A 19,905-nucleotide genomic window follows, 5' to 3' on the forward strand; every position below is an offset into this window, starting at 1 on the left:
GTAGCGTGATGGGGATCATCTGTGGGCCAGGATGATGCCTCTCATGATGGTTTGGGGTATATCCTGCCAAAGCACAGCCAATTTCATGTTTCTTTTATTAAACCACTCATTCCCAAACTGATCATCACGTTCCTTGCATTGATCACATTTTATCGTATGAAGCAGTGCCAGGTCTTTTTCATTAGGGAATGGTGTACTTCATCAGAAAAACTACTGTCACAAAAAAGCCAAACTGTTCCCAGGAGCCTTTTCTGGGATTTCAAATAGTAGCCTCAGTTTAGAACTTAATTTTTCCTTAGATACTTATTCCAAGCAAATGCAAACAAGCATCAGGACTATTAAATGCTAACAGCAATAGTCCCTATGCTATTCCCTCATTTCCCTTAACAGTTTTTATTGTTGTACTAGAGTAAAGCTATTAGATGGTTGAGAGCCAAAAGTATAGGATGATATTAGTGCAACCATCATTGATGTGGTGGGGATTAAAGAGGGTTTTTTAAAAAATTCTGCATAGTTGATTTTACTCAGGTTAATCAATTTTAGAGACTAACACTGAGACCATTTTAAAGGGCAATGAAAGGACCAACATCAGGCATTGACAGACATATTGTGTTGAATTTGTATAAATGGCAGCACATTGATCTGATTTATTTAGTCCCGTTTCTTGACATTGTTCCTATGACTACGGGTTCATCAAAATTGTGCACTGTCTTCAGAATAGATTTGTACCAGAAATGACAATTTAGCAGAGGTTTCTGTGTTAGTTGCATGTATACTTGTCACTACCATGGTAACACAACAACAGCAGGTTACAGCCGTGACTTTGGGCCATACTGTCAATGTCAAAAAAAAGCACTTAGCTCTGGGATTGGTACATAGAGGGACTGTTTTTGAAAAAGTGATTGTTTCTTCCAATATTTTTTTTCCTTCCTAACTTACCTTGCTTTTGTTTGGGACGTTTTAAAACTCATGCATAGAAAGGCAAAAGGCTACTCCAACACTCTCCCTTGCAACAAATCCAAAGGCAGGTGTAAGAACCACAGAAACAGCTGCCCTAACCTTGAGTTTTGTCAAGGACCCCTAGCTGTTATTTAGGAGGAGATGAAAATATAATGAGTGCATTTCCCACCCCCACCAGCATGGTACCTGAGGCTTTCGGAAACATTAACTGGATCATTCCTTTGTTCTGTAAAGCGCGTCCGGTGTCAGGAGTGTTAATGTACATGTGCATTCTACCTCAATGCCCCTTACAGTGAAATAAGGTGACACTTGTTAATTATGTGCTCAGGGCCACAGCCCCCACCTCTCAGAGGACTCCCTGCCTGCTAGCTGGGCATGCTTTCTTTGCATAGCTCCTGTTGGCTGTGCCAATTAAGCTCCACTTCTTCCAATTAATAGATATTGAGTACCTACGTAGTGTCAGGTTCTGTTTGAGACATTTATATAGGTCAGTGACTGAAACAAAAAGATTACCACCCTCATAGAGCTTATAGTCTAGTGTGGTGAGACAACGGCACAAAATGTAACAATACACAATAGTAACAAATAGTAACACAATAGCACAATAGTAACAAAATGTAAATTTTATAGTATTTTAGAGCAGCAGACCCCAACCTTTTTGGCACCAGGAACCGGTTTCATGGAAGACAGTTTTTCCACTGGGTTGGGGGGGATGGTTCAGGAGGTAGTGTGAGTGATGGGGAGCGATGGGGGGGAGCGGCAGATGAAGCTTCTCTCGCTCACCCGCTGCTCACCTGCTGTGCGGCCCAGTTCCTAACAGGCCGCAGACCGGTACCGGTCCATGGCCCGGGGATTGGGAACCCCTGTTTTAGAGGATTATATGGGTGACGGAAAAAGGAAAGGAGAGCAGAGCACAGGAAATTATAGAGTGCTGGGGAAGGAGTGAAGAATGCAATTTTAAATAGGGTGGGCAGAGTGGGCCTCATTCAGAAGGTAACATCTGAGCAAAGACTTGAAGGAAGCTAAGAAGTTGCCGTGTAGATGTCTGGGGCAGTGGTCCGCAACTTCAGCATGCAACAGCATTACCTAGGGGGCTTGTTGAAACACAGATTGCTGGGCCCCACCTAGAGTTCTTGATTCAGTAGGTCTTCAACAAGGCCTGAGAATTTGCTTTTCTACAAAGTCCCCAGGTGATGCTGCTGCTGCCAGCTTGAGAGCTGTACTTTGAGAACCCCTGATCCAGGAGGAGAACATTACTGAAAGAAGAGCTAGGTAAAAAAAAGCATCAGGAAAAGAATGAGCCTGGTTGTTTTAGAAAACCATGAGGAGGCAAGGATGGCTGGAAGAGTGAGCGAGGGGGAGAGCAGTAGAAAAAGAGTCAAATCACATAAGACCCTGTGACTTTTTCTCCAGGTGACATGGGGATCTATTGTAGAGTTTGGGGCAGATAATTGACATGATCTGACTGAGTAATAAAAAGGAATACTCTAACTGCTATGTTGAGACTACACAGTAGGCGACCACAGGTTGACGCAGGAAGAAGAGGACACTGCAGTAAGCCAGGTGAGAGATGATGGCCCCAACGAAGGTGGTAGCAGTGGATATGGTGAGAAATAGTAGAAGACAGATTCTACAAAATTTACTGACAGATTGGATGTCTAGCATTTGAGAAAGAAAGGCTCCAAGACGACTCCAAAGTCATTAGCCCAAGCAACTAGAAGAATACAGTTTTCATCAGTAGGGCAAGGGAAACAACTTTTGGGTGTAAAATGTTGGAGTTCAGTTGTGGACCTGCTGAGCTGGAGAGACCTATTTTACTTTTAAGTGTAAACAGCAATTAATCATTTGTATTGTATATACTCATCTGGAGTTGGAGAGGGGCATGGAACTGGAAATATAACAATGTATCTTTGGCATATGAATGGGTTTGAAAGTCATATGAGGTGGCTGAGATCATCACAGGAGGAGAAAAGAGCTAAGGTCTGCACTCTGGGCCCTACAACATGAAGTGGTTAGAGAGAAGAGAAGGCTTACAAAGGAGATGAGAAGGACTAATCAGTAAGGAAGAAAAACAGGAGCTTGTGGCATCCCCGAAGTGAAGTGAATAAAGCAGAGCAAGGAGAAAGGCATGACAGTGTTTTCAGTGCTTTCCTCTTAGTTGAAGAAGATGAGGGCTAAGAACTCACCATTGGGTTTAGCAATGTAGAAGCTATTGGTGATCATGACAACAGCAGTTGAGAAGAATAGTAGAGGAAAAGGAGGAGAGGAATTGGAGACAGAGTGTAGCTTATTCTTTCACAGATTTTTGCTCCAAGGGGAGCTAAAGAAAAGGGGTGGGGAGTCAGTAGCTGACAAGAGAAGTGGAGAGACTTTTTTTTTCTTTTAAGATGGGAGGAATAGCGTGCTTTTATGCTGATGGGTGTGTTCCAATAGAGTAAATGAGATAGATAAGAGGAAAGAATTGTCGGCACAAAGGGGGCAAAAAGGCTGGGATTAATTGTACAAATGAAAGGATTGATTCTAGATAGGCACATGCATAGTTCATTTGTTTATGTGCTTGCAGATGCTGGGCAGATGTGGTTGAGAGGACTGGAAGTTCTCTTCTGATTGCTTTAATATTATCAGCGAAGTAAGAAGCAAAGGCATTAGCTTCCATCGGAATGGGAGAAGTGGTGTTTAGAGTTCGGGAAGAAGATGTGAAGCAGTCTTCTAGGAGAGTGGGAGAGTGGGAGAGTGAGAAAGTACAGTATGGTCCTGAGATGGAGTTAGGCTCTAAGTTGCATCAGAAAGTGAGACGAGTCAGTATGGTGGTGGTTTTTTCCAGTCATGTTCAACCTTACAGGTGGGAGTAGATGAAGAGTTACAATCAACCATGGTTGTGGTCTGCCAATAGAGTGAAGCAAAGAAGGAACGCACGAGAGAGCGGAGGGGTACGCAAGGGAGTGGTTATATTTTTGGCCATTAAGATTAAGCAGGGTAAGGAGAGGAGAGAGGACAGCAAGAGGGTGTGTGAGGGACAGGGGAACAAAGTTGAATTGGAGGTCCCAGTGGGAGCAGCACATTGTTGGACTTGAGTATTAAAGAGAATGAGCCAGAAAGATTTCATCAGTATGACAACATGTTAAAGCCATTGGGGACCTGAAGGTGAGGAAAAGAATTGAATTTTATTTTTATCCTTGCTCACAATCCCTTGATGATCTCACATAAATGAAAGTCTTTAAACCTACTTATATTTAAAAAACCCATCACAGTCTTTGATAGTAGAGAATTTGGTTATTTTAGAAAATCCAAATCTTCTCATAAAACTTGGCTTTTATTAAGTCCTTCTCTTTTAATCACACATTCTCTAATTTCATGTATTGGATCTTCTTGGAATATAGGAGACATTGTTAGCAGTCTAATAAGTATCACATCACTAGCATATACATTTGCTGGTATGTTATTTTTCTGAGACTATATGGTCATTTATCTGGTTGGTAAGCACATCAGTTTTCTCAAGTGTACTTCATCCACTCATAATTAAAACAGGTATTACATAAGATTGTTTTATGTGACTGGTCAAAATGTATTCCTCAGAAAATAAGAAGGCAGAAATTACTTTTTTCCTTATAGAACTCCAGTTTTTGGTTTTTTATAATTATGCCAAACTTTAATTTTTACTGTTAGAGCCTTAAAATTATTAGATGTTATGAAAAGAGAATCTAGAATTTAGAGTTGGGAGTTAATAAAAGGTTTCTATGATAGAAGGCAAATGGTTAATTTTTTATGCCTTATAGTGTTTTATCTATTGAAATTCTGTTCTATTGGACCTCGCTTTTCCCTTTATGAAAATGTTTCCCCATCCATGTAAGCATATGAAAATGAATCTTTGTTATCTTCAAAGGTACAACTTGATTAGGTCTTACAGATTTCTTAGGACAAGATTTTAGGACAAAGGATAATTTTGAGGCTGTTTTGATTTAGAGAAATTCATTCAACAATTGGCAACAAATTTTAGAAATGTTGGAGCAGCCATGGTAGTGAGACTTACCTTTAGGTTTTTAGAGATATTTCTTGATTGATCTTGATGGAATCTCTGCATCAAAATACTCTCTGATGTTTGAGAAGAAAACAAACATTCCCTTCCTGTCTACAGCATTCCATAAAATCTAGAAATATTTAGCTTAGTCATTGGACCAGGAATGCCTGTCTCTACTGGTATCTGATATCCAGTGAGTTCAGTGGCCTTAGTATGTTGTATAATAATCATGAAATCAACCTGCCTATGTATTTAGTAGATTAGTTTATTCTTTCTTTCCTTTGGTTTCTCTAAATTTTGGATTTTGGAGTTCTGGAATAAAGGAATTTTATTTTGTTATCTAAGTCTTTAGGTGACTTATAAAACCCATCATTTTCAGTAATAACTTCAAACAATGAACACGTATTTGATTACTAAATATATGTATTTGTATTTTATTTGCTTATATTTTTAAGCTATACAAACACATAGTTTAATGAAGTACCATTTGCTCCAAAGTAGTTATATTTTAACCACTGTGGACCAATCCATATATGCATGCATTTCTGCTGAAAATCTAAATGCAGACAAACTATATAACTATACTGATATTATGGTATCCTAGAAGATGATTGATTATTCCAACATATATTAATTCTTTGTTAGATTACAAGGTCTTTGAAGACAGGATGTTATCTTTTCCATGTTTGTATTCTTCTTAGAGCTAGCACAACTCATTACATAAGGCCCCCAATCAATCCATATTTAATAAATTTATAGATGATGTGTTCTCAGAGCTTTTTAAAGAATTCTGTGAGGGAAAATCTGTAATGTTCTATTCGTGTAGTGGTGAGGGCACCTGTCTTGGGGGTGTTGTCTTTTCTCAGGAAGTTGTAGTCCCAGATGTTTGACAGTTCACCCTCTGAAACATACTTACTAGATAAAGTGGTTATAATTACATGGGGCCTTGCTGGCTCAGATTCCAATCTATGCCTCAGTCTTACCTTCTCCCACCCCAACCCATTCCCCACATTGGCACCAGAGAGGCATTTCAAAAACACAAATCTGATCATATTCCTTGCTTAAAATTCTTCTATGTAAGAATTTTCCCACGCCCTTTCGAGTGTAGGTTAGGTGGCCCTCCCTCTTCTGTACTTGTGTCTGCATGTATCAGAATGCTCATCCCTCCACCACATGTGTGGATTTATGGGTTTTAAAGTGTAATGTAGGCACCGGCTTTCAGTTTTGTATCCCTAGATCCTGCCTTCTACAGAGTAGACCCATGAATAGATATTTTCACATGTTTGTTTATACCTCAACATCATTGTTCATTAAGTAATATTTTATAAATATTTCTGGCTCCACCCTTTAAATAAATTCCCTCACTACATAAACACAATAGGATGACATGGGCCTACAGCTCAGTTCTCAAGTTGGCCATAATAAAAATTTCTGTGAAAGTCAGACAAGAAGGCAGACTTTGTGTAATTTCAGGCATGTGCTAATTTGCATGCTTGTGGGTGCCCTGTTTTATGTAATTGTCCATAAAAATGTGGCATGGAATCTTCATTATTTTTAATATAGATAGCACATGCCCATCCAAATTAAAAATTTTAAGCAAATCTACTTTTTCCTCCTGTATATTAATTAGTCACTTTAAGAATTTTTGATATTATAGTTTTTGTCCTTAGGTGGAGCTGTTAAAGTTAAGTAAGTGTGAATATCTGTCAAATACAGTTCTTGCAAGAGTGCACGTACATTTTATATATTGTGAGAAAGGCATAATTAATAGCTAATTAGGATAATGAAAGTAATATACACCAGATGTAGAGAAGACCTTGTGGAAAATTAGTATGAATTAGATAACATGTGATGTGGTCAAAGCAAGCTTGTTGAGAAGAATTAAAGCAGTGGACATGTGGAGGGACAGTCAGTGGCTGTCTAGCTCCTACACCTAGGGAATAATTTAATCAAGTTTGCTATTGTAATACTCAGGGCTTCAAGCTGTTCCATTTTCACAAGTTGATAACTTGGGATTTGGACCTTGATTTGCAGCATTCCTATATGGTCAAGGTTTCGAGTTGAGATGATCACTTACCAAGTAATCTAATAAAAACATCTCCATGTGTGAGAATGGAAAAGCCCTGAGAGATCTTGAGTACTCTGAGTCATGCTACACATCTTCCAGGTACCACTTAATTAATACAAGTCTAATAGTTGTATTAGTAGAAAACGTAGCTCATTTTCTATTTAGTGTTCACTGGTTGGCAATAGACTAATTTTCTTTTTTCTTATTCCTTCCAAATAGTCACCAGAATTTATTATAAGAAATTGAAACTCTGTAATTCCTTGGTTGGCTTATATAGCTACATTTTGCAGTAATATACACATAATAATTTTAATATTTAACATCTATTGAGACCTTAATACGTACCAGGCATTGTACTAAGTGTTTTACATACGTTATGTCATTGAATCCTCACAATAAGGTATAGGTGTCATAATCATCATTTTCATTATCATTATTACCAACCATTTTCAGATGAAGTAATTGTTCCATAGACAGATTATGTAATTTGCCCAAGGTTACATATAGATAACAAGTGAAGGACCTGAGGTTTGAACCCCAGGACTCTACCTTCAGACCACTTGCTTTTAACCAATTTATATATATATATTTATATTTATATAATTTATATATAATGTTGTAAATGATGAGAAGAAACAATTACATCCTTTTTTATAATTACATAAAAGACATAGAATAGGTGTAGTGTTATGTGAAATGTCATCTTTATTAACTTCATTGATTTTTATCAAAAGTTACTATAGGCATAAATAGCATAGCAGTAATCTGTATGATAGGTATTTTTTTCTATTCAGTAGGGATTGTTAATTTATGAGCTTTGGAAATCTGCTTTTAGGCAGAAATGTTTAAGCTATATTCCAACTCTGAATTGTCTAGATAAATAGAAATCCACTGACATTATTCAATAGGAGGTCTGTCAATTACAGTGTCATGGATCTACTAAGAAACTCACTAAGTGTAAATATAAACCTCATAAATATAAAACTCAATTATGGTTAAAATTAATATGTCTAGTCCCAATGAAAACACTTGAGTTTCTTTAGTGGGACTTTGATGAATCTATTTTTTTTAAATGTGAAGAAATGTAAATTGAAACGGGCATATGAAAAGTAGAGTCAAGCCAAGCTTTACATTTAAATTGTTAGTGTGAAAGACAAAGTGTGTGGCCAATTATTTGAATGTCTTCTGAGTATAGTAACAATTATAATACCAAGAAAAAGAAAAAGAAAAACTGCATAGTTCCTGTGTAGGTGGACTGTATCTGCTGATTGTGAGCTTCTCTCTCAAATCCTGAGATAATATCTACTTTTAATTTTTGTTGTGCATAAGCTACTTGTTCTATAGATTTGCCATCAGCATGCCTTATTTCATGCAGTCTAAATTGTCAACTGAATTCTGTTATAAATCCTCATGGATTACTTTATAGTGGAATCTTATTTGCCCATCCTCTTAGATAGGGAGAAAAATAAATGAGTCGGCTTTGTTCAGTATATTTTGAAAATCTCATATCTGTCTAGGCAGGGCTGCTCTGAGAAGTGCTTTCTAAGAGATGCCATGTTTTTTATCTTACTTGACTTCCATATTTTTTTTTTTTTCACAGACTTGGGATTCTAGAACACCTTTACTATTTAGGGAAGTGTTTCCTTAATTGAATGCCAAACTATTTCAAAGTTATTTTCTTGTCAGTTATTTTAGTGTTTGTGCATGTTTATGTTAACAAATAATTTTGATAGTAATGTATATTCCCATTTAATGAAGGGGCTATTGAATAATCGAATGAAAAGATGAAATAAATTTTAAGTTCATGGGAAAATGTTTTTAAAAGAGAGAAAAATAATGCCTGCATGTAGAAATAAAGATTAAAATATATGAATTGACAACCAGTGTAATAAACTCAAGAGTCGTTTCTTGGGGGGCAGAAGACAATAAATTTTAAAAATCTAATCATTCAAAGACTTTGACTACATATAAAGAAGATTAAGAATGATAAATGCTGTGTAAAAAATTAGTAAGATATTAAACTTAAAAGAGTGTCATACAGAGCAGAATGGATTCCAAATGGGTTACAATTCCTGTATCATTGATAAATAAATCCAAGAACTCTTTCTTTGTAAAGTGTAAAAGCACAATAAATGTAGAAAAACTGTAACAACTAATAAGAAAATTGTATGCATAGAAAATAGCATTGACGAAAATATGCCAAAATGTAGACCTCCATAACTATTATTGGATAGTTATGGTTTTTCATTTTTAATACCTTTTGTCTTTTTCCTAATAAACGTGATTGCTTTTGTAATGTGTGAAAATAGTTCAATTTTTTAACAATTTAGCTTAAAAGGAAAGGATTTTATTTGACTTCCATATATTGTGTTTGACCTTATGAAGGAAAGGAGGGACTTTATATATATTTTTTATTTCGATGCTTATTTTTGTTATTAATTCATATGGTTTTCAATTTCTTTAGAAAGATGTACGGGACATCCTCACCCCAATTCAGCTTGAAGCCGCTTACCACCTGGGGCATCATGTCATCAGTAAACGAAGTACAGAGGAATTCCCACCACTTCAGCCAATTCTTCAGCAGAAGAAAGAAAAAGACATCATTGCAAAAACAGTAGGAATTTTTTCCTTTATTTGAAACATCATGTGACATATAACTGAAGAAATTTTTTTGAAATAGTACATAGTTCTGAGGAAATGAACTCTCTCTGAATTTTCTTAAAATTTTAATGATTTTTTTTATAAAAAAGATGTATGATATGTCTTGTTTTCCATTTTTCTTTATTTTTTATATTCCCTCTAGGATATTGAACTGAATACTTTTAAATATGCATTTAGTCATAACAGTGGTTTCCCATATACATAAAATGTTAATTTTCTCCCCTTGATGCATTGCCAGTGAAGAAAATATATTTCCAGAGAGCACTCCTAATGGAAGTGGGTTGCATTCATGAGTTATTCAGCATCGTCATGTGTGTTCAGCTTATCTTTCTCATTTTCTGTCTCCTTCTTTTTCAGTTTGTCTCCCTCTCACTCACCCTACCCACAGATTCACTCATGTCTTATTAGTCAGATTTTACTCATTTATGAACGTGTATTTATGTTACACAACAGTTTCCCTTTTTAACTTAACTGTATGTGCATTTTGAGATGGATCCTGCATTCTAACCAGTGAACTGCTTTTTAAAATGTATCCCTGAAGTGATGAAAGGGAAAAACCTACAACCAAGATTACTCTACCCAGCAAGGATCTCATTCAGATTCGATGGAGAAATTAAAAATTTTACACACAAGCAAAGGCTAAGAGAATTCAGCGCCACCAAACCAGCTTTACAGCAAAAATGCTAAAGGAACTTCTCTAGGCAGGAAACAAAACAGAAGGAAAAGACCTACAATAACAAACCCAAAACAATTAAGAAAATGTTAATAGGAACATACATATCAATAATTACCTTAAATGTAAATGGATTAAATGCTCCAACCAAAAGACAGAGACTGGCTGAATGGATACAAAAAAAAGCCCCATATATATGCTGTCTACAAGAGACCCACTTCAGACCTAGGGACACATACAGACTGAAAGTGAGGGAATGGAAAAAGTTATTCCATGCAAATGGAAATCAAAAGAAAGCTGGAGTAGCAATTCTCATATCAGGCAAAATAGACTTTAAAATAAAGAGTATTACAGGAGACACAAAGAAGGACACTACAGAATGATCAAGGGATCAATCCAAGAAGAAGATATAAAAATTATAAATATATATGCACCCAACATAGGAGCACCTCAATACATAAGGCAAATGCTAACAGCCATAAAAGGGGAAATCGACAGTCACACAATCATTGTAGGGGACTTTAACACCCCCCTTTCACCAATGGACAGATCATCCAAAATGAAAATATATAAGAAAACACAAGCTTTAAATGATACATTAAACAAGATGGACGTAATTGATATTTGTAGGACATTCCATCCAAAAACAACAGAATACACTTTCTTCTCAAGTGCTCGTGGAACATTCTCCAGGATAGATCATATCTTGGGTCACAAATCAAGCCTTGGTAAATTTAAGAAAATTGAAATTGTATCAAGTATCTTTTCTGACCACAATGCTATGGGACTAGATATCAATTACAGGAAAAAATCTGTAAAAAAATACAAACACATGGAGGCTAAACAATACACTACTTAATAATCAAGAGATCACTGAAGAAATCAAAGAGGAAATAAAAAAATACCTAGAAACAAATGACAATGAAAACACGAAGACCCAAAACCTATGGGATGCAGCAAAAGCAATTCTAAGAGGGAAGTTTATAGCAATACAAAATCCTACCTCAAGAAACAAGAAACATCTCAAATAAACAACCTAATCTTACACCTAAAGCAATTAGAGAAAGAAGAAGAAAAAACCCCAAGGTTAGCAGAAGGAAAGAAATCATAAAGATGAGATCAGAAATAAATGAAAGAGAAATGAAGGAAACAATAGCGAAGATCAATAAAACTAAAAGCTGGTTCTTTGAGAAGATAAGCAAAATTGCCAGACCATTAGCCAGACTCATCAAGAAAAAAAGGGAGAAGACTCAAATCAATAGAATTAGAAATGAAAAAGGAGAAGTAACAACTGACACTGCAAAAATACAAAGGATCATGAGAAATTACTACAAGCAACTGTATGCCAATAAAATGGACAACCTGGAAGAAATGGACAAATTCTTAGAAAAGCAGAACCTTCTGAGACTGACACAGGAAGAAATAGAAAATATAAACAGACCAATCACAAGCAGTGAAATTGAGACTGTGATTAAAAATCTTCCAACAAACGAAAGCCCAGGACCAGATGGCTTCACAGGCAAATTCTATCAAATATTTATAGAAGAGCTAACACCTATAACACCTATACTTCTCAAACTCTTCCAAAATATAGCAGAGGAAGGAACACTCCCAAACTCATTCTATGAGGCCACCCTGATACCAAAACCAGACAAAGATGTCACAGAGAAGGAAAACTACAGGCCAATATTACTGATGAACATAGATGCAAAAAACCTCAACAAAATACTAGCAAACAGAATCCGACAGCACATTAAAAGGATCATACAGCATGATCAAGTGGGGTTTATCCCAGGAATGCAAGGATTCTTCAATATACACAAATCAATCAATGTGATACACCATATTAACAAACTGAAGGAGAAAAACCATACGATCATCTCAGTAGATGCAGAAAAAGCTTTTGACAAAATTCAGCACACATTTAAGATAAAAACCCTCCAGAAAGTAGGCATAGAGAGAACTTACCTCAACATAATAAAGGCCATATATGACAAACCCACAGCCAACATCATTGTCAATGGTGAAAAACTGAAAGCATTTCCTCTAAGATCAGGAACAAGACAAGGTTGCCCACTCTCACCACTGTTATTCAACATAGTTTTGGAAGTTTTAGCCACAGCAATCAGAGAAGAAAAAGAAATTAAAGGAATCCAAATCAGAAAAGAAGATGTAAAACTTTCCCTTTTTGCAAATGACATGATACTATACATAGAGAATCCTAAAGATGCTACCAGAAAACTACTAGAGCTAATTAATGAATTTGGTAAAGTAGCAGGATACAAAATTAATACACAGAAATCTCTTGCATTCCTGTACACTAGTGATGAAAAATCTGAAAGAGAAATTAAGGAAACACTCCCATTTACCATTGCAACAAAAGAATAAAATACCTAGGAATAAACCTACCTAAGGAGACAAAAAAGACCTGTATGCAGAAAATTATAAGACACTGATGAAAGAAATTAAAGATGATACAAACAGATGGAGAGATATACCATGTTCTTGGATTGGAAGAATCAACATTGTGAAAATGACTATACTACCCAAAGCAATCTACAGATTCAGTGCAATCCCTATCAAACTACCAATGGCATTTTCCACAGAACTAGAACAAAAAATTTCGCAATTTGTATGCAAACACAAAAGACCCTGAATAGCCAAAGCAATCTTGAGAAAGAAAAACGGAGCTGGAGGAATCAGGCTCCCTGACTTCAGACTATACTACAAAGCTACAGTAATCAAGACAGTATGGTACTGGCACAAAAACAGAAATATAGATCAATGGAACAGGATAGAAGGCCCAAAGATAAACCCATGCCCATATGGTCACCTTATTTTTGATAAAGGAGGCAAGAATATACAATGGAGAAAAGACAGCCTCTTTAATAAGTGGTGCTGGGAAAACTGGACAGCTACATGTAAAAGAATGAAATTAGAACACTCCCTAACACCATACACAAAAATAAACTCAAAATGGATTAAAGACCTAAATGTAAGGCCAGACACTATCAAACTCTTAGAGGAAAACATAGGCAGAACACTCTATGACATAAATCACAGCAAGATCCTTTTTGACCCACCTCCTAGAGTAATGGAAAGAAAACCAAAAATAAACAAATGGGACCTAATGAAAGTTAAAAGCTTTTGCACAGCAAAGGAAACCATAAGCAAGACGAAAACACAGCCCTCAGTATGGGAGAAAATATTTGCAAATGAAGCAACTGACAAAGGATTAATCTCCAAAATTTACAAGCAGCTCATGCAGCTCAATATCAAAAAAGGAAACAGCCCAATCCAAGAATGGGCAGAAGACCTAAATAGACATTTCTCCAAAGAAGATATACAGATTGCCAACAAACACCTGAAGAAATGTTCAACATCACTAATCATTAGAGAAATTCGAATCAAAACTACAATCAGGTATCACCTCACACCAGTCAGAATGGTCATCATCAAAAAATCTACAAACAACAAATGCTGGAGAGGGTGTGGAGAAAAGGGAACCCTCTTACACTGTTGGTGGGAATGTAAATTGATACAGCCACTATGGGGAACAGTATGGAGGTTCCTTAAAAAACTAAAAATAGAATTACCATACGACCCAGCAATCCTACTACTGGGTATATACCCTAAGAAAACCATAATTCAAAAAGAGTCCATGTACCACAGTGTTCATTGCAGCTCTAGTTACAATAGCCAGGACATGGAAGCAACCTAAGTGTCCATCGACAGATGAATGGATAATGAGGATGTGGCACATATATACAATGGAATATTACTCAGCCATAAAAAGAAATGAAATGGAGTTATGTGTAGTGAGGTGGATGGACCTAGAGTCTGTCATATACAGTGAAGTAATTCAGAAAGAGAAAAACAAATACCATATGCTAACACATATATATGGAATCTAAAAAAAAAAAAACAAAAAAACAAAAACGGTTATGAAGAACCTAGGGGCAGAGCAGGAATAAAGACACAGACGTAGATGGGCTTGAGGATACAGAGAAGGAGAAGGGTAAGCTGGGACGAAGTGAGAGAGTGGCATGGACTTATATACAACTACCAAATGTAAAATAGATAGCTAGTGGGAAGCAGCTGCATAACACAGGGAGATCAGCTTGGTGCTTTGTGACCCCTAGAGGGGTGGGATAGGGAGGGTGGGAGGAGATATGGGGATATATGTATATGTATAGCTGATTCACTTTGTTATAAAGCACAAACTAACACACCATTGTAAAGCAATTATACTCCCATAAAGATGTTTTTAAAAATTTTAAAATAAATAAAATAAAATGTATCCCAAAATATATCAGTTTCACTCACTGTGTGTTTATTCCCAGGAGTCCAGTTGTTCAGACTTTTACTGTCCAACAACACAAAGACAGAGTCAACAGGATGTTTGGGGCCATGATTAAAGCATTCATTAAAACATTCAGTAATGGCACACAGAATGCAAAAGATGAAAGGGACATTTAAAGGTCTAGTTCATATCCTGTCCAGATAAAATTGCCCCTAAGTCGCTTTAAGATATTTGAGCTTACAATCAGCACTGTCTGGTCTACAATACTAGATCAAATGAAGATAATACATGAAGAGCAAAGTCTGTCTATAGCCTTGTATGAAAATATTTATGGAAGTCGGTTTTTTTCACTCTTCTGTTGAACTTCAGTTTTCAATATCAACTACTTTTAAATGTCTGTAATAATGAACATCTCAATATTGTAAGTACATAAGCCCAAACCTTAGCAATTTGTAGTTATATTAGAATGAGCTACAAATGAGCTACATTTTGATTCTTCAAACAACCTGCTTGACGAATAAGAGAAGTAGAAAAAATTATATTAATTATCTAGAGAACGATTTACACTTTCCCTCTGCTCCCGCTGGTATAGGCAGTCTCTGGTCTGACGTGCATTTTGACAACGCTCTACCCACTTCACATTTCATGTGCCTGCTTCCTTCTCTGACTTTCTAGATTTCTTTCTTTTCTGCATCTCTCCCTCTCTCACCTGTTCCTCTCAGCTGCCTTTCTTTTTATATCTCTCTGTTTTTCCTTTGTCCAGCTTATACCTCAGGGCTTCCTGTGTACCTTACAGTATCTCTGGGTCCTATTAAAATGCTCAGAATTAAATAAATTCTGGAACCTGTTGATAAACTATCATTTATTTTTATTCACTGTATCCTCAAAGTAAAATTTCTAAATTTCTACATTTTATTATTTTCAACCAATATAAAATCACTGTTCTGCCATCTGTGAAAATTAAGTGTCATGCGTATGCACAATAAGCGGAATCAAATGGCAGCACCAGAAAATCGAGAGGGACTCAACGAAGAAAATCTTGGCAGCACAGGTTCTAAACACTTACAGAGGTTACTACCACAGTCTGATTAAACTTCTTTTTATACAACTATTATGAAAGAAAGAAATTATTTCTTTCACTTAACAAACTCAGGCTTTAAATTTACCTATTGAAAGAACGTGGTTCCTTTAGCCCTGGAATTGTCATCTGAACCTACTAATACTCGAATTGAACTCTTCAAAAGGTATAAAGGAGTTATCAATTTGCTATATTAATTTTATTTTTTCATGTATCGTAGATATTTTATCCTTTAAAAAACATAGAAATATACCTACTGATTTGAACTAAGATAAAAAAAATACTGTCATATTTTATTTCCAGATAAACTTTGCAAGATTTTGTGCCCATGAAAACTGTTCTGCTGATTTACAGGTTTCTGCAAAAATTGGATTTTTGAAGTAAGTGTAGTTGGCTCTCTGCTTATTTATCAGGATGGGGTAATTGGTGTGTGCATGTGGGTTCTAAAGAGTAAAGGACTAAGAACTAATCCTTGGGGGTTAGCAGCATTTAAAGACCCGGAAAAGAACAGCAGTCTCATTCTGCTGAAAGAGACTAAGTGTTCTGTACAGCAGTCACATAAGTATACACTCAAAGATTACCACTTTTCAAAAGAATGAGAATGTGTGAGCACCATGGTTTTATCAAGCATGATTTTAACCTTTTACTGATAACTCGGAAGATATTTCAGGATTTAAATGTGCTTTGGGTTTTCGTTATCATAACTGTAGTTATTTTTCAGACATTTGTAAGTGCCTGTTAATAGAGTTTTGGTTCAAAATGAGCTAACCTTTACTACATCATGCTTAGTGTTTTATCATCCAGAAACTGGTTACATAATTCAGATTGATGTACAAAACAAAGATATCCCTAAATATATGTGTGACCCATTTGAAAGGGAATAAATCGTCTTTGTCTTCTAAATTCATAGAAGGGAAACTGGAAAAAGAAAATACATGTAAACATGCTTGGAATAGTGCACACAGTGCAAATTGGGTAACTGTTGATTGCTGTTATTATTTATGTTGGGAAATAAGCCATTGTAATTCTGTATCATGTCTATATCCCCTCTGTTGAAATTGTTCTGCATGTCGGAGGGAAGATGTGAAAATGAGGACCAGAGAGATAGAATCCACACTTCAGGTTAAGAGCTGGTTGTGTATGGAAAGTGAAAGAGGGCAAGGAGGCATCACTGACAGGGCAGGAATATGGGAGACTGTTTGGGGGAGGTAGGGATATAGAGGAAGCAGGTTTAAATTGGGGTGTGTTGACTTTGATGAGACTTCTATATGTAGCTCTGCAGTGGAAAATCTAGTTCAGGATTATGTTTGGAGGTCCTCTTCACATTAGTTATGAGAATGCCTGCGATGGAAATGGGAATTTCTCAGAGAACTAAGGATCAAATCTTGAGAGGGGTGGGTAAATTTTATTTAAAGAGCTTAAAAAGAATAAGGACTTACTCCAGGAGACTGAAAAAGTATCTTCATAGAACTAAGAGGAAAACCAACTCCACAGTGAAATAGCCAATGGAGAATGTAAAAAGAGGGACTTAATACTGTGATTTTGTAGCAGTCAGAGAGCATAATGACTGAGGAAAGGTCATGGAAGTTGGCACTTAAAATGTGACTGGTGGGGGAGAAAAAGGATGTCGCTGGCAAATTTTAACAGAAATTTCTGTGCAGTCATAGCTAAATGACAGCATCAGTGATTAAGGGAAGGAGAATTTATTAGGAACAAGTAGGTTCAACTGAATTTTTATGTATTTATCAAATGTTATTTAATTATGGGAAGATATAAACAAGTATGAGGATGAAAGGCAGGGAAAAGAATAAATTGCACAAAGAAATAGTGTACTGAAATCCAGGGGACACTTCAGATATTACTTGAACTGTCCTGTGAAGAATTTGACAGCTGTTCACTTCCTTTTTTCCAATGTCTTTTGCTTTAATTTCCAGGATGCCATCCTACTCCCTTTTAGATGCCATCCATATCCTTTTACTTCTCTAGCCCCTCCTTCTCAGTTGTGTTTGGAGGACCACTGAATTTGGCTCTTTTGGCTCCCTTAATAGCCCTCTCTCACTCCTTCTCACACTCCCATATTTTCCCTAGATAATCTTGCCCACAACCATAACCTCACCTGGTCTGCCTCCACTGCTGATGCCCAAATCAGTGTCTCTGAGTTCCACACCCCCCCATCCAGTTGGCTATCAGACATGCAGTCTTGGGTGCCCAGTCACTTTGCACCAGTGACAACCATTAGTTAGTTACCAAAGCCAACAACCTGGAGCTCAACCTGCATTCTTCTCTCTTTCTTATCCCTGACATCAAATAAATTACCAAGTCTTATAATACTACCAACCCAGATGTTTTTTTTTCTCCTTAAATTATTTATTTATTTATTTATTTATGGCTGTGTTGGGTCTTCGTTTCTGTGCGAGGGCTTTCTCTAGTTGCGGCAAGCCGGGGCCACTCTTCATCGCGGTGCGCGGGCCTCTCACTATCGCGGCCTCTCTTGTTGCGGAGCACAGGCTCCAGACGCGCAGGCTCAGTAGTTGTGGCTCACGGGCCCAGTTGCTCCGCGGCATGTGGGATCCTCCCGGACCAGGGCTTGAACCCGTGTCCCCTGCATTGGCAGGCAGACCCTCAACCACTGTGCCACCAGGGAAGCCCCAGATGTATTTTTTATCCATCATACTTCTCCATCTCTACTACTATTGCTCCAAATCAGGCACTCAATATCCTACTGAGCTTTACCACTTTCTGGGCTACTGGCCTCTGATTTTTACATTATTCAAATTCCTCTACCAAGATGTTTCCAGAGTGGGCTTTCTAACTTACACTTCTGATAGCAGGGCTTCAGTAGCTCATTAACATCTAAAGCCCTTAGTGCTCTTCCTCAGCAATTCTACAGGACTTTTTTCCATTGATTGTGGAATAGTTGTGTGGCCTTGCCATGCTCTCCTGAGCCTCTGTATCTTTTCACTTTGACTTATCTATCTGATTAATGCTTATTTATCTTATAAATCTCAGCTGTTTCCTAGGTAAAGCCCCCCCCCCCACTTTGTCTCCAACTACATAAACCTAGCCCTCCTGTGGCCCTGGTCCCATTGCACCTGTGCTCAGAACTATTATTGTCTGTCTCCACACTATCCTGTACACTGCTTCAAGGTGGGTTCCTGTCTTTTCATCTTTGCATTCCCCATGGGTAACACAGTGCCTGGAACACTGTAGGTGACAAGTGGATGTTTGCTGAGGATAGAACAGGGTCCTAAAGGAAACAGCATGTACCTGGGATCAGACTCAGGTGGAAGGGTTAGCCTTAGAAAGAAGTTAAGATTCCCCTTATCTTGAGCTAAGAAGCTGTGAATAGATGCTGGCATTGATTAAGAAATTTTAATGTGGAAGGAAGGGAAATAGAATTAATGGATGGCCAGAATAAAAAGTGTGTTTGTATATGGAAGGTGAGGGCTCTGAGGTTGGGTTTGGGACCTTGTGAAGGGAATGGGAAAAGATTCAAAATAGCTGTTAAGATAAATGGGGTAGGGCATCAACCAGGAATGAGTAAAAAGGTTGACAAACAGCACTGAGTACCCTGCTGGGGTGGGATCACATATGGCAGAGAATAAATTAATTCTTTTCACCTAGCCAATGCCAGGATAGCCTTGAGCATCCACAGTTGAGGGCCAAGAAGCCCTAACCTATTTGACTGATAATTGGACTTTATACTTAAATCATCCAGATTGGCTGCTTAGATAGTCCAAAAACAGCAACCGCTAACTGCTTTGTAATCCAGCATGTAATTGTGGTGCCTTTGTTGAATTATTAGACGAATAATTTATAACCTTCCCATTCACGTATTTATTTTCTTTCTAAAACGCTTAGTCTCCCTGGTGCTTTTGCTCTCATGGGCCTTTGATAAGAAGAAGTATTTTGTGTGGGAAAGATTATCTAAGCTACAAATAAGTGGTGTTTTCATCTTCTCAAATCAGACACTTCCATGGTCACCTTGTCATCTTTCACTGCAATCCCTCTGGCCCATGAAAAAATTGAGATGTTGAAATTTATCTGGAAATATTACTGAGAATGCTTATCTCCTGAAGAATGAAACTATATCTTACTGAATTAAGATATTAAATCATTAATGTAATTGAATTATCAGTTTTTC

The 19,905-nt window shown here is 37.1% G+C and overlaps 1 protein-coding gene across 2 annotated transcripts in view; it reads left to right on the plus strand.

Moving 5' to 3' along the window:
* ITGA4 (integrin subunit alpha 4) overlaps window positions 1–19,905 on the plus strand; it is an 83,792-nt gene that overhangs the window by 39,723 nt on the left and 24,164 nt on the right. For both annotated transcript variants that reach the window (XM_057551604.1, XM_007190384.2), the window contains exons 16-17: window positions 9,511–9,660; window positions 16,065–16,141. In XM_057551604.1, coding sequence (XP_057407587.1) covers window positions 9,511–9,660; window positions 16,065–16,141 — 227 coding nt within the window. The remainder of the gene's footprint in view (window positions 1–9,510; window positions 9,661–16,064; window positions 16,142–19,905) is intronic.

This window comes from Balaenoptera acutorostrata, chromosome 8, assembly GCF_949987535.1.
Source record: "Balaenoptera acutorostrata chromosome 8, mBalAcu1.1, whole genome shotgun sequence".
NCBI classification, from domain to species: Eukaryota; Metazoa; Chordata; class Mammalia; order Artiodactyla; family Balaenopteridae; genus Balaenoptera; species Balaenoptera acutorostrata.